Genomic DNA, 20,497 nt, shown 5'->3' with positions numbered 1-20,497 from the left:
TTATTCAACCTAGGAAACATTCGCGACCTTCCAGGAGAGCTGATACAACAATGCATATCTTACGAATCAGAATGGGTGCTCGCTGCGCTGTAGCCGAATCCCTCCCGACATAGGCACATAGAGGCCCGAGATTCAGATCAAAGATGCTGATGCTGATATTTTGAGACTGGGAGCGCGATGCGTGCAAAGAAAGGCAGAGGTGAAGCTGATGTGAATAGAGTAACAGCAGCCCTCTGTCATCCTCCAGCGACTTGGCAGCAGAACCACCACTAAACCCGAACAAGCTCTAGACATCTCAGAACCGCCACTTGAAAAGCGATCCAAAGATCGTGCCAGGACTGCCCTGAGATTGACCAGCTTCCATGTCCGACTCTTGCGCCTGCTTCTGCGCCTGCTTCTGCTTCTTCTTCGGCGGAGACTGGGTCTGCTCGCTGGGCATCCCGAAGGGTCGCTTGGCAGGAATCGACTGTCTGATCGCCGCTGGACCATATGGTTGCTGCATCGACAGGATATTAGGTTCAGAGTCGGTTGCGTCTTGGTCCGGACCTACGCCGAAAGTAGCCGGGCGGGGAACTGGACGAGGCGATGGACTTGTTGCGTGTGGAATTTCATACTGATGTGGGCCTGGCGAAGGGGTGTTTGCGTCTGGGACTTTGCCATATGGACTCTTATAGGCGGTGTTTGCATCTGGGCCTTGGCTGTATGGACTCTTATAGGAGGTCACACGATTTGCAGCGCCCAGCATTCGCAAGCTAAGAGCTGGAAAGGTATATAGAGAGGGGGTGCTCAGCCCGGAGGTAGCAGCTTGACTTAGAGTAGGGTCGATGGCAGGTTCTGCTCGGGTCAGGGTGATCTTTCCTGGTTCTAGAGCGAAGAAGTCAGCCGGAATCTCAGTCAACAATAGGTGAGGGACTCGAACATACCTGCATCTGATCCCGTGTTTCTCTTGTTGATGCCTTTGGACTCATCTTCCCCTACCTCCACATGGGGACCTGGAAGCGAACTGGCCTGCTCTTTCTGTCTTTGTCTTCGTTCTAGCCACGCCTTTCGTTTTCCAGCAGCTCTCCTTTGTAGCATCCTGATCTCACGCATTTCTTCCTCCTGAAACTCCTTTTCTATCTTTCGTCGCGCCCTCCTCTCCTCTTTCTCGCTCGAATCGCTAGTTCCTGTGTCCATGTCGTTGTTTCATTCGGATTTCCCGATCTATGCTGTTTGTCGATTTGGGCTGTTGTTGTTGATATTGAAAGCGGTCGGTCAAAATTATATTCGTGTGTAGCTCCTCGCCTAGGGTGGAAAGTGATAAACAAGTCGTCTATTCACCTTTCGATGAGTCTAATCAGGCAGAGATCGTGAAGCGAGGCTACTTTACTGCCGTTATCTATCTTTGCAAGGGGCATATGTAAATACCTGTTCTGCTATTTCTTCTTTCACTTGTGTATATTTGATGAAATTTAGTATATCTATATCATTTATGAAGCAAGGACTTTAATTCTCGCGCCTGGAGTTTCTCTGCTCGCATATGAGATGTTCATATAGAGAACAATGCTGGGTGGGAGAGCCACTGCAATTGGGCCGAATTGTTATTGTATATATCCCGGGTAGCAATAGCCCTTAGTGCCTATTCAGCCGATGAGTATGTTCCTGTGAAGTGCTATAGAGCTAGTCGTCATGCCCTAAAATTTAGGCAGCAAGACTCCCGACGCGACTACAAAAAAAAACGTCGGTTTCCCTACCAGTCCTTCTTCCTCTCAAACGTAACAATCTTCCTTTTCCAGATCGAACAACATCAACCCCAACTTCAAAAGATCATACAAAAACAACTCGAAACCGCAGTCATGAAGCTCAACAGCTTCAGCGTCGTTGGTATCGTCTTAGCACCTGGTGCGTTTGCTTCCGCCCACGTTCCTATCGGTGTAGACTTCCCAGCGTCATTGGTAAGCATTGCTCGAGGCCGGTACCTCACTCCTATCCTCCTTAAGATCACTCACAGTCCTTTGCTATATCTTTGAGGGTCTGACCTGAAGTAGGATACCGCAGTCGCCGACCCCGTCACAAGAACCAAATCAGCTACAGCGTTCTCCGTCTACCCAGGTAAGCTACTCTGAAAACCTATGCCAAAACTGTTCGCTTCTGTCCACAGATCATCTTCCTGACCCTTCCAAAGTTGAGAAGACAATCATCATCGCCATCCCAGGCCAGACCACGATCACCTCTTACGAGAAGAGCTACACCACCATCTCGGCAACCAACTTCAGTGCGGTCGTTTCCTCTAGCGCCTTAGGCTCTTCGAATGCCTCTTTCTCCGCTCCTACGATCTCGGTGACCCTCCCAGCTCTAACCTCCACTTCCACCCATACCACTCACACCCCACACACCAACGCTACCTCGACTTCTGCCGTTACTACAAGAACCGAGGTCACTACGTCCAAGACAGTTTCCGTCCCAGTCTCTACAACCTCGGCTGCCGCTGCCGCTCCAAGCTTGGCTACCGCACTTGGACTCGGTGGTTTCATTGGTGCTGCTATGATGGCCATCTTGTAGATAATCTGTAAGTGCTCCTCCATCTCTTGATTTTCAATTCTGACAACTGATTCTTTCCCTCAATATAGGAAACTATCGTGCACCGCATACTCTGGGATGGGATCATAGGATGTGCTGGGGAGGATGTGCTGCAGACATTGATGGTTCTATGGAGGGCTGTACGCAGAGTTGTTTTCCCCAAAAAGATAATTCGATCGTAACGCGATTGGTTTCCCCGAACAGGCTTTTTTCGATTATTAACCTGGTGACAATTGGAAAAGTGAATAATCCCAAGGGTGATGGTTCCATCCGTACGTTAACATGTCAGCCTCCAAACAACGGTGTGGAAGTGGAAGTTGCGGGTCCGTAAAAAGGCCCATATCGCAACGCAACATCCCACTCCCGCCAGAGGACATCACGATCTTTTCGGACGGGTCAGAACAGTACGACCAAGGCAACCGACTGGTAGGCTACGGGTACGTAGTTTATTAAGGACGACAAGAGATAAGCCACGGGTACGGCTCTATCAACGATTGCTCTTACGTTTTTAACGCGAAGGCGATAAGGGTATAGAAAGGCCTCGAACGAGTGGTGCACGCTTATCCGACGGCGAGACGGATCTAGCTTTGCATCGATAGCATATCAGTTATCTAATGTCTTCGCGGAAATGCTTCTTTATCATCGTAATAAGCGTTCTTAAACGTCTAAAGGGTAATAGAAACTCGAGGCGTGCGAATACGATAGTCTTCGAGGCACATAAGCATTAAAAGGAACGAACGGGCGGACAAGCTTGCAGACTTAAGGGCAAGGAAACCGGACTAGGATACTGGTTTAGCATCGCAACTTACGATCAGCGGCATCCGCATACTCTTCCGCGATATACGGGATAGAGCACGAAAAGCTTAATAGAGCGCAAGCTTTCTTAAGCTCTTACGCTCGTATCGGAAATAAAGCCTTTTATACTTAGTTAAGCCCTTTTCGAAGCTAAAACTCTTACGACATGTTTTATACAAACTATTTGCGATTCGAATTACGCACGGAGACTTTATTTGATACTATATTAAGTTCTAGCACTACGACGCTAACTTAAGGTATGCTTGCGGCAAACGCAAGTCCTCTTTGCACTTAGCTTTTTGCCGATTTACGCAACGACGCTTTTTCTCTTAGCCTTATAAAACCCGACTGCGGACCCTTTCGAGCACGATCCCGGAAGCTTACGACTTCCTTAAGGGTCTCTTTAATAATCCGGCCGATTTTCAAGCCTTTTTAACTACTACGGAGTTCTATTCTAAGTATTGCACCCGATAAAAGTGCTATTCTGGTCAATTAATACTGCTTCGATAAAGAGAACGGGGTACGCTCCGCCTTACTTAAGCTGTAAAAGCTCGTCAAATTAACCGCGTCACGGGACTAAAACTTTAAGATAGCGTGATGCGCTTTCGAAAGAATATTTTTTAATACGAGTATATTATATTAGGTTTTCTTTTGGAGTTTAAGCTTTTGTATTTACCTTTTCTTTTCCTTTTATACTCGGCTAACCTCGGTCAGGCCTTAATTCTTGTCGCTACGCGACGTGAATAGCTCGCCTTTAGCTAGCTATAGCAGTTTATACTTGCTTAATTCTTTTTTTTATAGTTTTCTCTTAATAAAAGGTTTCCTTTCTATATGATCTATCTTATTTATAAAGGAAAAGCGCATGCGATAATAGCTTTTATTATAGCACTTTGAATTGCTTTTTAAAGCTTTCTTATATGTAACTCTTTAGCTTAACACGTCGCCGTACCCCATGGAAGGTCTTAGGGCGGCAGGCTTCGCTTGCTACCCGCCCGACGTAAATAAATACAACAACAACAACAACAACATCCCACCCATACACGAGCTGAGTCTCAAATTCTTGAAAGTGTCGTTGGAATATCCTCATGCTGCCCGAGGTAAGGTGAGTATTTACATTCAAGCCCTCCCAAGCGAGCCCCTTACGATAAATAAGTAAGCAAAGCTACCCCACATGCCACCCTGGCAAAAGCGTGCGTGCAAGCGGCGAATTCCAGCCCGTGCTCACTCACTTGCCCTGCCGGAACTCTATTTCATCCGACTGACTAACTGACTAACTACCTACAGCTCTCTTCAAGGCTCAAGCCAACCCGTCGACAAACCCGCAATCACTCTCGAAAAAACCAATATCCCCCCCCCCCCAAAAAATATGCCTGGCTTCTGGACAATCGGATGCCTCTACGGCGCATCCGCCGTAACCCTCGGCGCCTTCGGAGCCCACGGCCTGAAGAAGCGCATCGCAGACCCCCAACGCATCGCGAACTGGAGCACGGCTGCCCAGTACCAAGTAAATACCTTTATTCCTCTCCCCCCCCCCCCCCCCGTCGTCAATCTTGTGACCTGCTTACTGACTCTTTTTTGCAAAGCTTGTCCATTCGGGCATTCTGCTCGTGGGCACCGTCGCCGCGCCGCAGAACAAGCTTGCCGCCTCCCTCCTCGTGGCCGGCATGACCATGTTCAGCGGCAGCATCTACCTTCTCACCCTCGATCCGCAGAGGTTCAAGTTCTTGGGACCGGTTACGCCGCTGGGGGGGCTGTGTTTGATTGGGGGGTGGGCGGCACTGGCGTTTGGGAGGAGGATTCCATTTCCGAGGTAGAGCTTCCTTGGGTTGGCGAGGGATTGTGTTTATGATACGCGTATGTGGATGGTTCTGAGGCTTTGGGATGTGGTTATATGAATGGGGAGTCTCTGCTCAGGTGAGCTCTGCTTCTATTTGACATATGAATGGGTTGAGGGAAGAGTGGCATGCAACAAGCGTTGTTTACACAGATGTTCTATGCTTTCTTGATATCTTTCCATGTCTTTCTTCCGATCAGCAATGGAGCCTGATAGCCGGGCAGGTATACTGTCAGAACTACGGCTGTAAATGCAATGTCACCGTTGTTTTGTGTTTCTGGCACCAAGGAATTCGGTCAGAGATTCAATTTTTTGGCACTCATCCCCTGTATAGTAATGGTGTTTGTGGTCTAGCCAGCCCATAGTCAAGAGCTCAAAGATCACTGCCGAGAAGCCAGCGCCTTCGTGGCCACTCCTTGTAATGTGGCCACTGATCCAGGTTTGGATCCCCTTCAGATGCAGTCAATACTCAGCCGAGCAGGCCCGCCCCAGTTCTACCTTCACGTCAGCTTTTAGCTGTTCTCAGCTGTTCTCAGCATTTTCTGGGAACAGGGAATATACCTTCCAGGTAGACTTGCAGCAGCGAGGGGTGCGGTCGTAATACTCGCATCCTCTCGCACCCTGGCCTACTGGAAATCAGCTCTTGCAGAGTAAGCACCAAGGCGGGGGGGGTGCTTTACAAACGTAACCGGCTATCGTCACCCCCTCTGGTATGATACTCTCATCGACGGTCATTCTGCGAAGCTCTTCAGGGGAGGTGGGTCCGTACTCGGCACAGCAGTCTTCGAAGTAGCCGTCCGGGCAGGCGAGGGCGAGGCCGGCGAGGCCGGAGAGGAGGGCAAGTGTGGAGATGACCTTCATGTTGTCTGTCGATGACGATGATTTAACTTTTGTTGTGTTTGAATGTTGTGGTAACTGGTCTGTTTGGGATGAATGCCGATGTTGACACTGAGGAAGACGAAGGTTGAGGAGCGGTTGCTGCTTATATGCATGCGCCTTAGCGCTATACATCTGTTCGGTTTGGGGGAAGTCACCCACCTCCCAGTATGAGGATATTTGGAAGGCGCTACTCCCAGCAGACGAAAGAGTGCAAGTAAATCTGCCGAACAAGACGGGGGGTTTTTTTTTGAGGCGAGTTTGTTGCGCTTGCTTGGAATGGGTTGGGGAGGATGCTGGCGCGGCAGTTCGGGTAGACAGGTACTGTTGATTGTGTTTGAGAGCAGCGCAGAGCGGAGTGGAGTGCAGTGCAGTGGCAAGGACTTGCCAAATCTCTCGGCGACCTTTAGTTATACATCCACGGAAAGGACGAACTCGATTACGAAACCGAGAAATGAGACTTGAAGATTGCAGATTACCGATGAAGATGGGAAAGAGCGACACAGACATACACACTTATGCGATAGAGATCATTCGCAAAGACCTGCGATAATAAAGCTTTTCTTAACAAGCTGGATCGAAATATTTTCGACGGAGCAAGGCGAAACCCGACCTAATTACCCCATTTGCAAAGCTGAGTTCTGATGGGGAGACAGTATATTCTCTAGCAGGGGGTTTCAAGCTAGGAGAGGGGAGACGAGGAGGGGATTATAAGGTGGAATATGAGCCTTGTTGGTAGGTTTATATCTTTATGTCCAGATCAAATGTACCCGGAAATATACATCTCGAGAACTCCGTCGTGATTGTTGTTATGGGGGATTGGTGCTGGATTTCCTTGTCTTTTCTTGCTGGCGGGCCCTGAATGCCACATGCGCTTAGTAGGAAGTGATGTTAAAAATAACGAGGCGGAGTAATATAAGGTGAACGAATATCGATTAGTGCGTACGTTCTTTCCACGCGTTCATGTAAGTCCTAACAAGTACCCACTGAGAGGGCTGTAGTCTTCGGACTGTATGTTTACATTCCCCTCTCTTCTCGCTTAGCTCCTGTGTTACAATAGGACAGGCATTTGGACTTGGCCCCGCAAGATTACGAGAGCGTTCTATCGAGCAAATCTTTGTCTAAACGAGGATTATCAACCGACTGGATACAATACTGTGGGCCAATCGAGAGTTTTTCTAATGAATACAAGGTTGAGACTTTCAGGTGCTTTCACGCGGGTCAACCCATACTTACATGTGCGTTACACGACTCATCCAGACTCTCAAAAAGAAATCAGATAGAGCTGCAAGGCAAACTCTAATGATATTTCTCACAACTATAGAGCCGTGGGATTCGCCTACAGGGAAACGCAGACTGTCCATATCCAAAATACCCTCGCAAGCAACATCTAACGTTTGCCATTCTTATATCTATCTGACTACAGCCTTTCCTGGCACATACGACCATAGACTGAGGAGAATTGGGCATCCCGTTCGCTCTGCCATACACAAGCCTCAGATCGGCGGATTAGTAGTTGGGTGGGTGACCACCAGCGAATACCCGCTGTCGTATGTTTTTGTACATTTTTTCTTGAATGTGATTCTGAAGTGATTGGTGGAGTGAGTAAAAGCAAGATGGGGCGACTTGAAGTCCCGATCTCCACTCCATCCGGACTAGCAAGCGATTTCAATGCATCAGTTGAGTTGACACTGCGCGTTCGTCTCAACCATCCTCTTTTCGTGATATTAAACGCTACTCTACTGCCCTCTTGAAGTTGAGGTATGCTTGGGGCGAGTACATCATCGCATGCATCCATATGCAGTATGGAGAGGTGTGAGATTGCGATCTTCTTTGCTCACTCACAATCCACTGATCAGTTGAGGGGGGGCGTGGGGGAAGAACTTGATATCTTCAAGAAAGAAATACAGGAGAGGGCTCGAAGGACATGGATTATTGCTCTCCGCGTCTTGAATACAGCGAGACTTTACGATTACTACTCTCGGTCCTTTTCCATATGAGGATAAGGTCTTCTTCCATCAAACAATACGAATGGAGGATACCGCAGGGTCGATTTGAGAATAGGTAAAAATTTCCAATGTACTCGAAACTAATTGTGTCTGGCCCTCGAAATCACTTTATTGTCAAGTGTTGAATTTAACTCCTCGTGGTGTGGTATTCAGCTCCAAACCTGCACGCAGCAGCCCGATATTTCTAGCCTCCTAGTGATGACGGTAATCCAATAGGAAAAAAAGAAAGAAAGAAAGAAACCCCTCGCAATCGCAGAGCGCATATGATTAAATATTAGTGGAATAAACATGCCTCGTTTCTTACACGATTCCATTTAATTTTGAGAATATAATCAAGCTTGATGATACATCCACAATAGCGTCACGTATCACATTTACTCCATAACAAAATCACGACGAATTCCTCAGAAGTTGAGAAAGAGAATGTTCAAGTGGTCTATGTCTCTACCCTACCCGCAAGCTATGCCGCACGCTCCTCGCTGATGCTACAGAAATAAACAAACAAACAAACATGACTTTTCAAGAACCAAACCCGTTTATCTTATCCGACCATGAGAGGCACCCGACTCCCGAGAGATGAGGAAAAGGCGCCATCCTAATGCAAGAGAACCAATTGCAAGTGCAAAAAAAACAAGACTGTGTGTCCTTCTCAATATGGACAAGACCGGTCGCAAAAGATCCCACCAGAGAGGTATGTACGGAAAGGTTGTCTGAGAGTATGACTCGGACGTGAAATATCACGATCAGACCGTACCCTCGCGGCGGCGGATACGTACGTTGACATCCATGGGTGGTCCTTGGCTGCCGACTAGCCACAGATTATCTGGACGGGAGGCGAGGGGCTCGATGTCGTAGTTGAGTGCGATGTAAGCCACAACGAGCTTCAGCTGTTGGGAAGCGAAGAAACGTCCTGGGCTGTGACGATGTGAGTCGTGGCTTGGTAAAGATCGAGAGGGGGCGTTGTAGACCTACCATGCATCCTTGCCATGAGAGAACGCCATGAAGGCGCTGCTGGTTCTGACCAAGGGGATATTCTTCTTCGCAGCCTCGGCGGGTAACTTCCCGTCCGCGGCTTCATCAGCTTCGCCACGAGAGCAGAATCGCAGAGGATCGAAAGCCATTGGGTCCGGATAGAAATCGGCATCGTGGTGGATTGGGTAGTTATGGTAGCCGACCTTCGTGCCCTTGGGGAGGTGCTCGCCGGTCGGGAGAGTCACGCCGCCCTGTTTGACGACCTCTTTCAGTAGACCTCTGCTAACGAATGCCCAGAGTCGCAGAGTTTCGCGAATCGTGCTGTCAGTTGCGACCATCCTTGCGAGTACCGCCTTGGACCAGACTCCGTTTTCTGCAGCGAGCTCTGCGGTAACCTCGTTGCGAATGATAGACAGGTAGTCGGAGATCCTAGCACTGCTAGCCAGGTCGATGAGAAGATTTGTGAGGGTGATGGCGGATGAGTGGATGGCAGCGAATTGGAGAACGCTCAGTCGCTTCGAGATGAGGTCCGTGGCTCTCTCACTTGGGTTGTTCTTGCGGAAGGAATGATCTATGGACCATTGAATATAGTCATTCTAGTGATTTGTGAGCAAGCCAACTAGGCCGAGAACACAGAGAGGATATGCCGACCTTCTTGTTTTCGTCATCTGAAGGACCCGACTTTCTGTGCTCGATGATGGGAACGTGATACTTGACACTCTTGCTGTATCTTATAGTGTCGAATATGTTGAGCAAGGGGGCCACGATACTTCAATAAAGTCAGCAGTGTATGGAGGCCGTCTTTGAATCGACTCACCATCTCAAGAAATTCGGGCATTGCGAAATTGCCGCTGCTTGGACGACAACAAAACGAGCAAACGACTTGGAAGAATCGAGATATTCTTCGTCACGGCCTGTATCTATTATAAGCGAATTCATCCGGGCTAACTACTTTTCACCACTTACAGAGTGGAAGTCCAACCAGAACTCGGTTAGATACCCGAGCGATAACGTCCAGCATCGTATGGTAAGCAGAGACCTGGACCCAATTCTTGGTATCGGTACCCCAGAGTGTTCGGAAAGCATAGTCGATCTCTTCCTCAACATCCTCAGTAAAGTCCCCCAGAAATTTCGTCATTTCCCTCTTGATAACGTCGGCATGAATCCCGTCCTGGATAATTTTAGGGTGGAGCATGGTCCAGTCTGCTTGCAAGAATTGCCTATTGACTTCGGTTTGAGAAAGGACAGTATCAGGTTGCTGCAAGAGCCAATCCATCTGTGACATAGGGAGTATGACCTCCGGGCCGGTGGTAATATTTGGTAAGACGAATGGAAGGTTATTCTTGGAGTACTATAGGCTGTTAGCTCTGCTCAACAGTAATCAAGGACTCGGACCTCCGACCTTGTAGTAACCCTCCTGAACAAGCTCGCGGGTATGGAATAAGGATCGAAAGTTGGCACGCGCGTTTGAAAAGAGACCATCATCGGCGCCAGCCCAGTTGAGAGAGCTTGGAAGAGAACGGCGGGAGAATGGCCAGAAGAACAATCTTAAAGAGACATGGCAAGCAAAGAGAAGGAAGAGGAGTGAGACAGCAACGAGCAAGTATGGAACAGGCTGAAGCAGTGAAGACATGGTAGAGAGCACATCTGCACCAAACCTCCAGAGCAGGGACAAACCAAACGCCATGAGACCCCAGAACTGCAGTAGGAGTGCCATCAGCCAGAGCCAGAACAGCGGCCCAAACGCAAATTTTTGGTTGAAAATATCGCCGCAGTGCAGCCAAAGAGGGAGATCGCTACTCTAAAGAAGGTAAGTCTCTGGTACTCTGGTAAACCTTAGATACTTTCCACGATTTATCTTGGTGAGGATAGCGGTGTTGGATGTGGAGGTTGGAGGTTGGAGGTGGAGTTGATGTAAACAAGGAGAAAATTCCATCTCCTTTCCACGTGGGAATAGAATCTCGACCGTGAACGTACCAACATTCGAAAGCTAACGCGTTCGAAAACTACCACGTGTAGCTGTATATCAAAGCACCTACTCCATTGGTATTGCTAGTTCCACGATAAAGAGCTTAGCCAGCCCTTTGAGACTAGTTTAGATTGTCATGCAGCAGGGCACTTCTTAACACCTCGCCAGCTTTACGTCATTGAATTTGGAGACCGGATTGAATCGCGTTTCTACTTATCAAGGAGTTTTGGGTAAAGCTCGGGAGGTGTCGGTTCGCATTGCAACTCCGAGCCAGTTCGAGTCAACAGAGGGTTGCTCGCTTCCGCATGACTACCTCTTTCCTGGACCAGATAGTATGATACCAGCGAAAATACTCTTTGAATCGAGAAGCAAATTTGAGAGCTCAATTCGTCGTTCTATCACTGAGGAAACTTGTATCGAACAGTCCAAGTCAGCGCGAAGCCCCAACGCAAGCCCGTCTCGCCCGCATCGCCCGTCGCCCAGATCTGTGAGAGCCCGATATCTGGCAACAGTTCGGACGGAAGCATCCCGGTAATCGCTACAAGAGGCAGTCCGAACCTGCCAACAAGTCAGCATGCAGAGGCCCGTCGCGAATATGAAGCGTGAGAGAGCGGTATGGGGGTTTTGCCGAGACCGGATGATGGCAAACGGCATGGAAGTACCAAACGCTTCTTAAGGAGCTGCAGGATATGGTTGAAAGAAGAACAGAAGACCGAACGGTGGAAGGATAAATTCAATTTTGCCGTCAATGACAGCTGCATAGTCCACCCCATCGCGGGATCTTGAGGGCGGCGGCAGATACACAGGGAGCAAAGATGCTGGCGCTCCTCGACATGTCGGATATCAAAAGACGTTTGCAACTGGTACAGTGGAGTCGGTATTAGGAGCAGGGCAGGGGTTAATGTTGAAGAATTTCGAAGTGATATAATGAGTGGAAAAGTGAAGCAAGTATAAACGAAGGTTGATTACGGTTGACGTCTAAATTCGGATCATTGAACTTCTGTGGCGTTCATGTTTATATTTATGCCTTGCCTGACGTGCATCCGAAGGATCCCAAGAGTTCGAGCGTCAGGGACTGACCGGATGTATAGAGGCCCTTTGCATGCTGCTATCCGTCACCCGTTCGTTACCATACTTGTGGTACTAACCCCGGCCCGCAAACGAAATAAAAAGCTTCATGAACTTTTGAAGAAGAATGCCGATGTTTCCTGAAGTCTACTTTCGATGGTTGAAACATATTCTCCCCTCATCTCGCGTATTCTGTCCATAAGGATCATTGCTCCCGGTCGTTCGTCGTTCCTGCTGTCTTGGTCCGAACCCAATGCTGGTCAGCGCAGAGTTCACTCGATACATTATGTCCTTAACCAGCTATATCTCTCTTTCTCCAATAAATAATCAACTAGACAGATAGATCAGATTCCAGAGGCAAATCCACTTCATCTATCAGCCTCAAATCCATCGCCTCTCACATTTTAAACGTCTACTCAATCTTTTCAAACTCCTCGATCAAGTTCCTCTCATCTCTCTTTAACACGTACCAGCCATGAGATCCAACGGCCGGCCGACCGATTAAGACCTCGATTAACCCCGGCTCTATATAGACCCTCGCTGCCTCGCACCATGGCGAACCAAGATTCCATCGCCAGAACGTGCCAAGATCAACGGCGGCGCCCTCCTCTGCTTGGTGTCAATCTTCCCTGGTGGTATCCATCATTCGGTTGTGCACAAAAACATGGACATATGAACAGAGCGCCGTTCCAACGGGGTTAATGAGAATACTCAACTCATCAGACCCGAACTCCGGACTTGACATAACCGGGCCATAATAGAAACATCGGCCTCATGCTTCCAAATCGAAACTTACACAGAAGCCAGTCTTTTGTATAAGTGCGACGTAAGTTTTCACAGCCTCGAAAGAATAACTCTCCTCGGCCCAACATAGCAAAACAAATATGCTACGACCTTCCTCGTCTGAGTCTCTTCACTCCCCTCCAAGTCCTATACTTTCGATGATGTCGTTAAATATGCTCAAACAACTTGGGTCTCGAATATCCAATACCCCCCCTCATGCATCTGCTGGCCCGATTGGCAGCCTGCGTACACGGCCTATTCGCCCAACAGTTTCACATCGACACTATGTGTCCAAGATCCTTCCCAACGGTTTTCTCCGTCATGCTGTCCATTGCAGCAACTGTCTACAGGATGAGTAGTCTGAGCAATTCGACCTGAGTAGAGAGTTCTACAACGGGAAAGTGGATGCTCTGGTTTGCGGAGGTATCTTGGTCGAGAGGCTTGCGTTTCCGTGCCTACTTGATGCTCTAATCGATGCAGCTGCGCCGAGAGAGCTGGCTGCTTGACGAAGACGATTCTCGCGCACGAAGGTGTGGCCTAAAGCGAGTCCGTAGCCCTCTTTTCCGAGGATGGCTGAGTCCGGCAAGAATACATCTGTGAAGCTCAACGCTGAAGGACAACTGTCAGTATCGTATACATGGTTGATGAAGTCAGAGACTTACTGGTATGATCCGTAGGCATGATGAACGTCTACTGATATGATAGGATTCAATTTTGAGCCCCGAGGTATACTCAGGCACTACGAAAGCTGTGATGCCTATAGTGCCATTCCCGGGCTTCCCATGCGTCCTGGCGAAATCCAAAAAATGAGTCGCTTTATGACTCCCACTAATCCATATCTTCCTCCCACTCGTCACGTGAGATGACTTGGTCGAAAAAGCAGTTGTTGGAGGAATGGAGGATTGGAGGGACGCAATTTTGGTGGTGATAAAGTCACGCTGGGAGGAGGAGAGAGGTAGTTCACGAGGTCGGTCGCTGAGGAGGGAGAAGGACATGGGAGGCGTGATGATGGATGTTTTTAAAGTCACGAGAGACTGAAGAGTGAGATGGGATAGAGTGGAATGGAGATAGTCAGGTATTGATTACATCGAGTGCTGCTTACGGTGATGCATTGAATGAGAAGTATTTCACGTATCGTGTGGTAAGAAGGTCGGAGATATTTGAAAAGAAAAAAACAAAAAAACTCCAAACGGAGTATGAAATACCCCGATGACGAAAACCCTTCCGCATCCAAAAGATAATATGCAGTGACCACTGCCGGGGTCGAACCGGCGACCTTTTCCGATCGAAGCACTATGATTACTCATCCTGCACTGTAAAGGAAACGTGATAACCACTACACCAAACGGCCCTGTTTCAATTGAATGCGGGGTGGGCAAAGCTATCAATATATATATTAATAGAAAGTTTGCAGCTGAGGAGATGCCAAGTTCCAACCTGCCAAGGTGCCAATTTGGCCCCTTTCACCGTGTGACCTTGGTATTTCTTGAATTACATTTATTACACGACATTTGTTTCTCCTTTTCAACATCCATCTTGCCTGCATCTCAGTACCTATACCTATATCTATATCTACAACCACATCTCATCTGATTTGATTTCACTCACCTTGGTTCTAGCTGTCAGTCTGACATAACAATGAGCCACTCAAACGGCCATCAAGCGTCCGGCTCCAATCGGCCAGACCCCACCTCATCCGAAACCCAACCCTTACTCCTCCCCAGCTTCATTCCCCTTCCACAGTCCATCTCAATCCATCCCGATGGCGAGAGCGGCAGAAATGGCTTTCACCCGACGCATTTCGTCCAAGTGCTCTGGAAGAGCTCGAATCAGGTCTCAATGGCGGTCAATTACCTCTGGCCCTTCTCCTTCCTAGCCATCATTATGCATTTTGCAACAACAGACCTCGATCTTTGGGTCTTCGCCGTCAGCTACATTGGCATGATCCCAGCCGCGAACCTGCTTGGATTCGCCGGCCAGGAGTTCGCGCGGAAGATGCCTAAAGTTTCTGGGATTCTGATCGAAACTACCTTTGGATCAGTCGTCGAGATCGTGCTGTTTTTGATTCTGATCATCAAGCACAAAGCCAGCTCCGGCGAAGGGGCTGCGGAGAACGGAAATCTCATTCCCATCATCCAAGCTGCCATTCTTGGATCCATCCTGACCAATTTGCTGTTATGTTTGGGACTGTGTTTTGTCGTTGGTGGTATCCGCTTGCACGTCCAGAAGTTTCACGCGGCTGTCAGCGAGGTGGGCAACGGGCTTCTCTTGGTAGCTAGCTTTGGACTCTTGATCCCGAGTGCATTTTATTCGGCTTTGAAGGGCTCCACGGTTCCTCAATCGGAACCTCACGGGCACCATAGCTTCACGGACAAGAAGCTAGAGCACGATATCCTCGGGATTAGTCGGATTACTTCCATTCTTCTGATTATTGCGTTTGCCATGTAAGTCGCACTCTCAGAGTAACTTCCTCGAAATCGTGTTGTTGACTTGCACTGCAGGTACATCTGGTATAACGCTGTAACCAACCACAGCATTTTCGATGAGGTTCTCGAGCAAGATGAGCACAATGATCTCGACCGCCACGACGATCTGGCTAAGCCCAAATTTACCTTTACCGAGTGCGGCATTGCCATCACCGGCTCCGTTATTCTGGTCACGATCCTTGTTATTCTTCTAGTAAACCGTATCGAGGATGTTGTCGAAGCAGGCATCCCAGATCAATTCCTCGGCTTGATTCTCCTTCCTCTAGTTGAGAAGGCTGCAGAGCATCTGACTGCAATTGACGAAGCCTGGGACGGCCAAATGGTAAGCCACAAGTTGTGTCGCAATTAACACTGCCCAGCTAATCACAAGAACCCAGAACTTTGCCTTATACCATTGCCTTGGTCCTTCCGTCCAGACTGCCCTGTTCAACGCCCCGCTCGTTGTGGTTATTGGATGGGTATTGGATAAGCCCATGGATCTCAATTTCGAAATCTTCATGATCGTGCTACTCGTGTTGTCCATCGTTGTCGTCGGCAATTTCCTCCGCGACGGGGAGTCCAACGTGCTCGAAGGTGGCCTATTAGTCGTAAGTCGAATTTTGCCCCTTCACCTCTTAACCTGCTCGCTCACAAAAAAACAAAGATTGTGTATTGCATATTGTCAGTTGCAGCATGGTATTATCCAGACCCAGATGTTGCCACGTCAAATGGGCTGGAGTCGGCCTTGAGGTCGGCAAAATTTTGAGCAGTGCATGCACGGTTGAAACTCTGCATCTTTCCATAGCTCGATCCTTCAGGTGTTTTATTTGAAGGCATGTATAGGAAATTTTGAATCAATCTGCATTGGATAACTGGGCGATTCGCTCAGACTGACAGCAACTACTCTTGAGTACGATGACACATGTCACTGACGGTCTTCCACACGGCTCAGCAGCACTACGCTGAGTAATTTACAACCCGATTCCGCTTTGGATTAGGAAGAGTACAGTCCGGTTAAGATACCTGTGCCCGGAATGTCATCATCTCGGCTCCGTTCATCCTTGTCATGAATTGCAACTAACGCATCGGCGAGAGAAGCGATAAGAATCAGCTTACAAATGGTTGAATAGAAGAGGTACAACATTAAGTCTCGTTTGGGTTGGATGAGAGGACTCGGACTTATCTGAACCTAAGGTTCGAATGAGACGCAGCTGCTCGGTCGGAGATACTACAGCGATGGCCGATTCGCCCTCAAGTATTCCATGTCGCACTGCGTACCGGGTACGTGCAGTCAACGCAGAGTATCACACCAACCGTACATCGGTGTGGCCTATTGTTGATGATCCATGAAGGTAGCAACGGGAGACGCGGTGCTGATATGACGTGAGAAAGCTCCAGGCGAGTTCTGTCCGTAAACAAGCTAGCCGAGGCACTGAGGCTCGAATTTTGAACGCCGACAAAATTTAAAGCTGACTTGATATCCTCCATCCCCCATAAAATTCCCATAGATACTCAGTAATTCGATACACCCAGATCAAGAATTCAAAAAGAAAAAAACGACTCACTACATTCAGAATGACGGACGCACCATACCTCGAGCAGCCCGAGCTGCACACCAAGGCACCGTTCAGATCGGCGATCCTCACGTACCCAGGAAACTTCCGCGAGGCTTTGCGTCAAGCTGAGGATCCATCCAAGGTTCTGTTTGGCGTCGCTCAGGGAATGCCAAGTGTGTTCGTCACCAAGGTGAGTCTCAAAGAAAGGACCCAGATTTTTGAGCCGGACACTGGTCGCTGACTGCCTCAGATCCTCGCATCCACCAAGCCAGACTTTATCTGGTTCGACGTCGAGCATGCAATGTTCGATAGACTGTCGCTCTACGAGTGAGTCTCCGAGATTCATCTTCCCAGTTTTGACCATGAAGATAATCGGATTTTTCTTTTTTTCAGCGCGGTCCAAGCCGCTCAACACCACTCTGAAGGAAAATCCATGGTCATCGTCCGAGTCCCCGCGAAAGATTTGACCGTCCTGTCGACGGCCCTCGACGCTGGCGCAGCAGGAATCGTGATCCCCCACTGCGAGAGCGCCGCGGAAGTAAAAGCCATGCTGGATGAAATCTACTACCGTACGCTTCCCCCCCCCCACCTATCCCCTCGAATCTTCCAAACAAAAAATCTCTAACCCAGCGCTTCAACAGCACCCATCGGCAAGCGCTCATTCAGCCCCTGGACTTTCACGCCCGGAATCTCAGATCAATCTCTCTACCAAGGCGACTCCTTCAACATGGGGACTTCCAACCGCCACATCGTCGTTATTGCGCAGATCGAAAGTGTAAAAGGCGCCGAGAACGTAGAGGAGATTGCGGCCCTGGAAGGCATCGGCGCGCTCATGTTCGGCCCTGGTGATTTCATGGCCGATGCCGGACTTCCGATCAAGGTGGGTGGCGAGCCTCATCCGATCTTTGCGGCGGCGATGGGCAAGTTCGTTGCTGCGGGCCAGAAGTTCAACAAGCCCCTGTTCGGGTGGGTTTTTATTTATCCCTTCTCCCTTCTGATTCTGGCTGTTGTCTTGACGTGGATGCGGGCTGACGAGAGTTACATACAAGCGCTGCGATGGTTTCGGAGATGGTTCCCATGATGCTGAAACAGGGATACCGGGCGATTGCCGTGGCCTTTGACATGTGGGGTCTGGCCAACGTTGTCCATGGCGGCCTTGTGAAAGCGAGAGGATATGCGAAGGAGGCGGGCGAGGAGAGGGACAGGGAGAGGGAGAGGGAGAAGGAGAAAGGTGTTGTTAGGCTGATCAACGGCCATGGCAATGGTAAGCCTGCTGCAGAGCCGTAGTGTGCCTGGCAATTCGCGCGACTCCTGCAACTTTTCCGATCTAGATTCATAGACTAAGCTGGGATCACGTTTGGTCTGTTTGTTGATTTGTTTTGGGGGGGAAGGGGGAAGGAGGGGGGGGGTCTCTTGTTGTCCTGCGGGCGGCACATCTCCGGTAGATAAATTATACTCTCTCATTTTTATATTTTTGGGTTTCCATCATCGTTTGCTCTTAGTCTCCGATTATAATCTCCGATCAATAGAAAGTACTTTGGCGCGGCTGTACAAGAAAATTGTTGGTGTGAACTTCTTGTGCGGACCACCCTCACCGCGCTGCTTTATTGGATTGTTTCAATCGAAAGTAAACAACTTTTCCTGCTTTCGCTTCTTTTAAAGCTTGTTAATCGATTAGGGTTGGGTGGAACACATGGAAGCGTAGCAAGCAAGCATGGTCTTTCTAAAATCAGAAAAGGAGATTGCAATACTACGGTAGTAGGTATTAATATTTGATTAGCTAGAAGAAACTCAGGGTGGCACGGAGAGGAAGAATTGTGCTGTGTCTTGGCTCGTGCTACTACTCCTGGGATGCTGCCTTTCATTCATGGGGAGGGGGAAAGGGAGGGACAGTATATTTAGAAAAATCTCCGGTACGTATAAGAACAGAAAGACAAATTCACAGTCGACGCATTGATCAATCGCTTGGGCCGCCCTTCCCTTAAAACCTCCCTTGTAAAGGCTTCTTCATTAAAGGTGTCCGTTCATTAATATTGTCCGACGCCACACATACGATTAGCCGCGGGCTGAGTCATCGCTTATCCAATTAGATTCAGTACTGAATGCTATCAAAAAAGATAGCAACATTCTCTTGCTCCTTAAAAACAAAATGCTCGGATATTGAGAATTATATTCATAGTCTAAAAGTAACATTGCTATTAAATTCGAGTAAAACAATAGAGTCTGCGTCCAAATTCAGCGCTCTATTAGGCTTTGTATCGATTATATGCCCTTTTGCAGGCAGAGATCCCTCTCTTTCTTGCTGACTTCATGTTATTTCAGCTTCAGCTTGTAATTGAGCTTTATTCTCGAGCAATTAAGGATACTCAATTACACCGTAATCAAAGTGGGTATATTCCAATATCGAATCCATTTGAAATTCCTCTAGCCTTTCTGGCTTCTGCCTTATCTTCCAGTGTGACGAACTGATGAATTCTGACCTTATAGTTCAAAGTGATGAAAGGAAACAAGAAGCTGGACTGAGCCCACGGGTCTATATACATGGCCGTAAGCGCTAGGCCTGAATGGATGATGGATCAACTGATTGCAGTCGACAAGGCAGGCTGTCACACTACCCTCTTGGAGAGCTCTGTAAGCTCTCTCAAAAGTATCTGATAGACGAAGGAAAAAGATTCAAAGATTCAAAAATAGAAAATAAATCATAAATTTACCGCTAGGTTACAAGGTACGATAGTCTCTAAGATCAGCCTCGTAACCGCTTTCAGCTTTTAATTGTGTTAAAATCTTAGCTCCTTCGTCGAAATCGCTGATCTCGCTTAAACCTTCGTTCCTTCGAATAGATCGACTTAGAGAGGGGGTTAAAAAAGACTCCCTTTTTCGTTATCTTGGCAAAAAGGAAAGAGCAATCAGTAATCTAATGATCAATTGCATTGCAACGGGTACAACGATAAGCTTCGCGCTAAGCTTCGCGCTAATCGAGAGTACTATAAAGAGCATATTAGAAAACAAAGTATCGATCTTTTAATAGATAAGTCTGATCGTCTTCGTATGTACTACGTACTCGGTATACGTGCTTCAAGGATCAATTAGCTATTCAAACGAGCCAGTATCACTGAGCCCAGACCATTGCGGAATGCATTAACCTCATTTGCCTCGAGCCAAATTTAGCAGCGGGCAGCGTACAAGAGCCGCTTAGAGCGTGGGATATCAGTATAGGTTACAATACGTAATAGCAGTACTTTGCTTGCAAGCAAGAACCTTATTTTTAGCTTCTTAAATCTTGTTGAAATTATTGTATGCGAAGGCTAGTTAGTCGAAAAAGGTATTGTAATCTTACTAATAGCCGAAGTCTTAAGCGAAGGTAATTAATTGTATTAATATTGTCGCTATCTTAAATTGAAGTACACGGAATACTTTCCCCCCTTTAAATAAACGTAATACTGGGTCTTTTCTGGGCCGATTCCAGGGGGTATAGCAGGGGGTATAGCAAAGGGTAACAGTGGATTATGTAATGATTTTAAGCCAATTGGAATAAAAAAAACATCACTCGATTAAGATTCTATCTAGTATGGAGTTAGCCCTCTTTAAGCATCGATTATGGCTTGACAACG

The 20,497-nt window shown here is 48.1% G+C and overlaps 8 protein-coding genes across 11 annotated transcripts; 4 read left to right on the top strand and 4 right to left on the bottom strand.

Moving 5' to 3' along the window:
• Positions 1-295: 295 nt before the first annotated feature.
• L3040_005261 (uncharacterized protein) lies at positions 296-1,176 on the bottom strand (the record flags this gene model as incomplete). 2 transcript variants are annotated; one of them, XM_066157303.1, is made up of 3 exons in its annotated part: positions 519-546; positions 615-864; positions 924-1,176. In XM_066157303.1, 3 exons carry the CDS (start codon positions 1,174-1,176, stop codon positions 519-521), a joined length of 531 nt encoding a protein of 176 aa, XP_066011612.1. The 2 variants fall into 2 exon arrangements, with proteins under 2 accessions (XP_007297136.1, XP_066011612.1); XM_007297074.1 differs by having other exon boundaries at positions 296-864.
• Positions 1,177-1,835: 659 nt separating this feature from the next.
• Positions 1,836-2,649, top strand: L3040_005260 (uncharacterized protein; the record flags this gene model as incomplete). Its single annotated transcript, XM_066157302.1, has 5 exons — positions 1,836-1,934; positions 2,028-2,091; positions 2,165-2,415; positions 2,481-2,548; positions 2,610-2,649. 5 exons carry the CDS (start codon positions 1,836-1,838, stop codon positions 2,647-2,649), a joined length of 522 nt encoding a protein of 173 aa, XP_066011611.1.
• Positions 2,650-4,306: 1,657 nt separating this feature from the next.
• On the top strand, positions 4,307-5,438 carry L3040_005259 (uncharacterized protein; the record flags this gene model as incomplete). Its single annotated transcript, XM_066157301.1, has 5 exons — positions 4,307-4,506; positions 4,639-4,858; positions 4,938-5,164; positions 5,258-5,268; positions 5,413-5,438. 5 exons carry the CDS (start codon positions 4,307-4,309, stop codon positions 5,436-5,438), a joined length of 684 nt encoding a protein of 227 aa, XP_066011610.1.
• A 219-nt stretch (positions 5,439-5,657) lies between these two features.
• Positions 5,658-6,049, bottom strand: L3040_005258 (uncharacterized protein; the record flags this gene model as incomplete). The annotated part of the gene is made up of 3 exons (XM_066157300.1): positions 5,658-5,682; positions 5,750-5,814; positions 5,873-6,049. 3 exons carry the CDS (start codon positions 6,047-6,049, stop codon positions 5,658-5,660), a joined length of 267 nt encoding a protein of 88 aa, XP_066011609.1.
• A 2,767-nt stretch (positions 6,050-8,816) lies between these two features.
• On the bottom strand, positions 8,817-10,762 carry L3040_005257 (uncharacterized protein; the record flags this gene model as incomplete). 3 transcript variants are annotated; one of them, XM_007297070.2, is made up of 6 exons in its annotated part: positions 8,817-8,988; positions 9,046-9,641; positions 9,697-9,814; positions 9,863-9,959; positions 10,012-10,396; positions 10,448-10,762. In XM_007297070.2, 6 exons carry the CDS (start codon positions 10,760-10,762, stop codon positions 8,817-8,819), a joined length of 1,683 nt encoding a protein of 560 aa, XP_007297132.2. The 3 variants fall into 3 exon arrangements, with proteins under 3 accessions (XP_007297132.2, XP_066011608.1, XP_066011607.1); XM_066157299.1 differs by lacking the exons at positions 9,697-9,814; positions 10,012-10,396; positions 10,448-10,762 and having other exon boundaries at positions 9,863-9,883; XM_066157298.1 differs by lacking the exons at positions 9,697-9,814; positions 9,863-9,959; positions 10,012-10,396; positions 10,448-10,762 and having other exon boundaries at positions 9,046-9,194.
• Positions 10,763-13,137: 2,375 nt separating this feature from the next.
• On the bottom strand, positions 13,138-13,546 carry L3040_005256 (uncharacterized protein; the record flags this gene model as incomplete). The annotated part of the gene is made up of 3 exons (XM_066157297.1): positions 13,138-13,205; positions 13,325-13,474; positions 13,528-13,546. 3 exons carry the CDS (start codon positions 13,544-13,546, stop codon positions 13,138-13,140), a joined length of 237 nt encoding a protein of 78 aa, XP_066011606.1.
• Positions 13,547-14,503: 957 nt separating this feature from the next.
• L3040_005255 (uncharacterized protein) lies at positions 14,504-16,096 on the top strand (the record flags this gene model as incomplete). Its single annotated transcript, XM_007297068.2, has 4 exons — positions 14,504-15,309; positions 15,367-15,673; positions 15,729-15,938; positions 15,995-16,096. The coding sequence occupies 4 exons, from the start codon at positions 14,504-14,506 to the stop codon at positions 16,094-16,096; spliced, it is 1,425 nt and encodes a 474-aa protein (XP_007297130.1).
• Positions 16,097-16,905: 809 nt separating this feature from the next.
• Positions 16,906-18,173, top strand: L3040_005254 (uncharacterized protein; the record flags this gene model as incomplete). Its single annotated transcript, XM_007297067.2, has 5 exons — positions 16,906-17,076; positions 17,137-17,213; positions 17,280-17,455; positions 17,528-17,852; positions 17,936-18,173. 5 exons carry the CDS (start codon positions 16,906-16,908, stop codon positions 18,171-18,173), a joined length of 987 nt encoding a protein of 328 aa, XP_007297129.2.
• Between the last annotated feature and the right edge of the window lie 2,324 nt (positions 18,174-20,497).

The sequence above is a fragment of the Drepanopeziza brunnea genome (assembly GCF_022702325.1).
Source record: "Drepanopeziza brunnea f. sp. 'multigermtubi' strain 214-2 chromosome Unknown ctg8, whole genome shotgun sequence".
NCBI classification, from domain to species: Eukaryota; Fungi; Ascomycota; class Leotiomycetes; order Helotiales; family Drepanopezizaceae; genus Drepanopeziza; species Drepanopeziza brunnea.
Note: the sequence above shows the minus strand (reverse complement) of the source record. Positions and strands in the feature narration are given on the sequence as shown.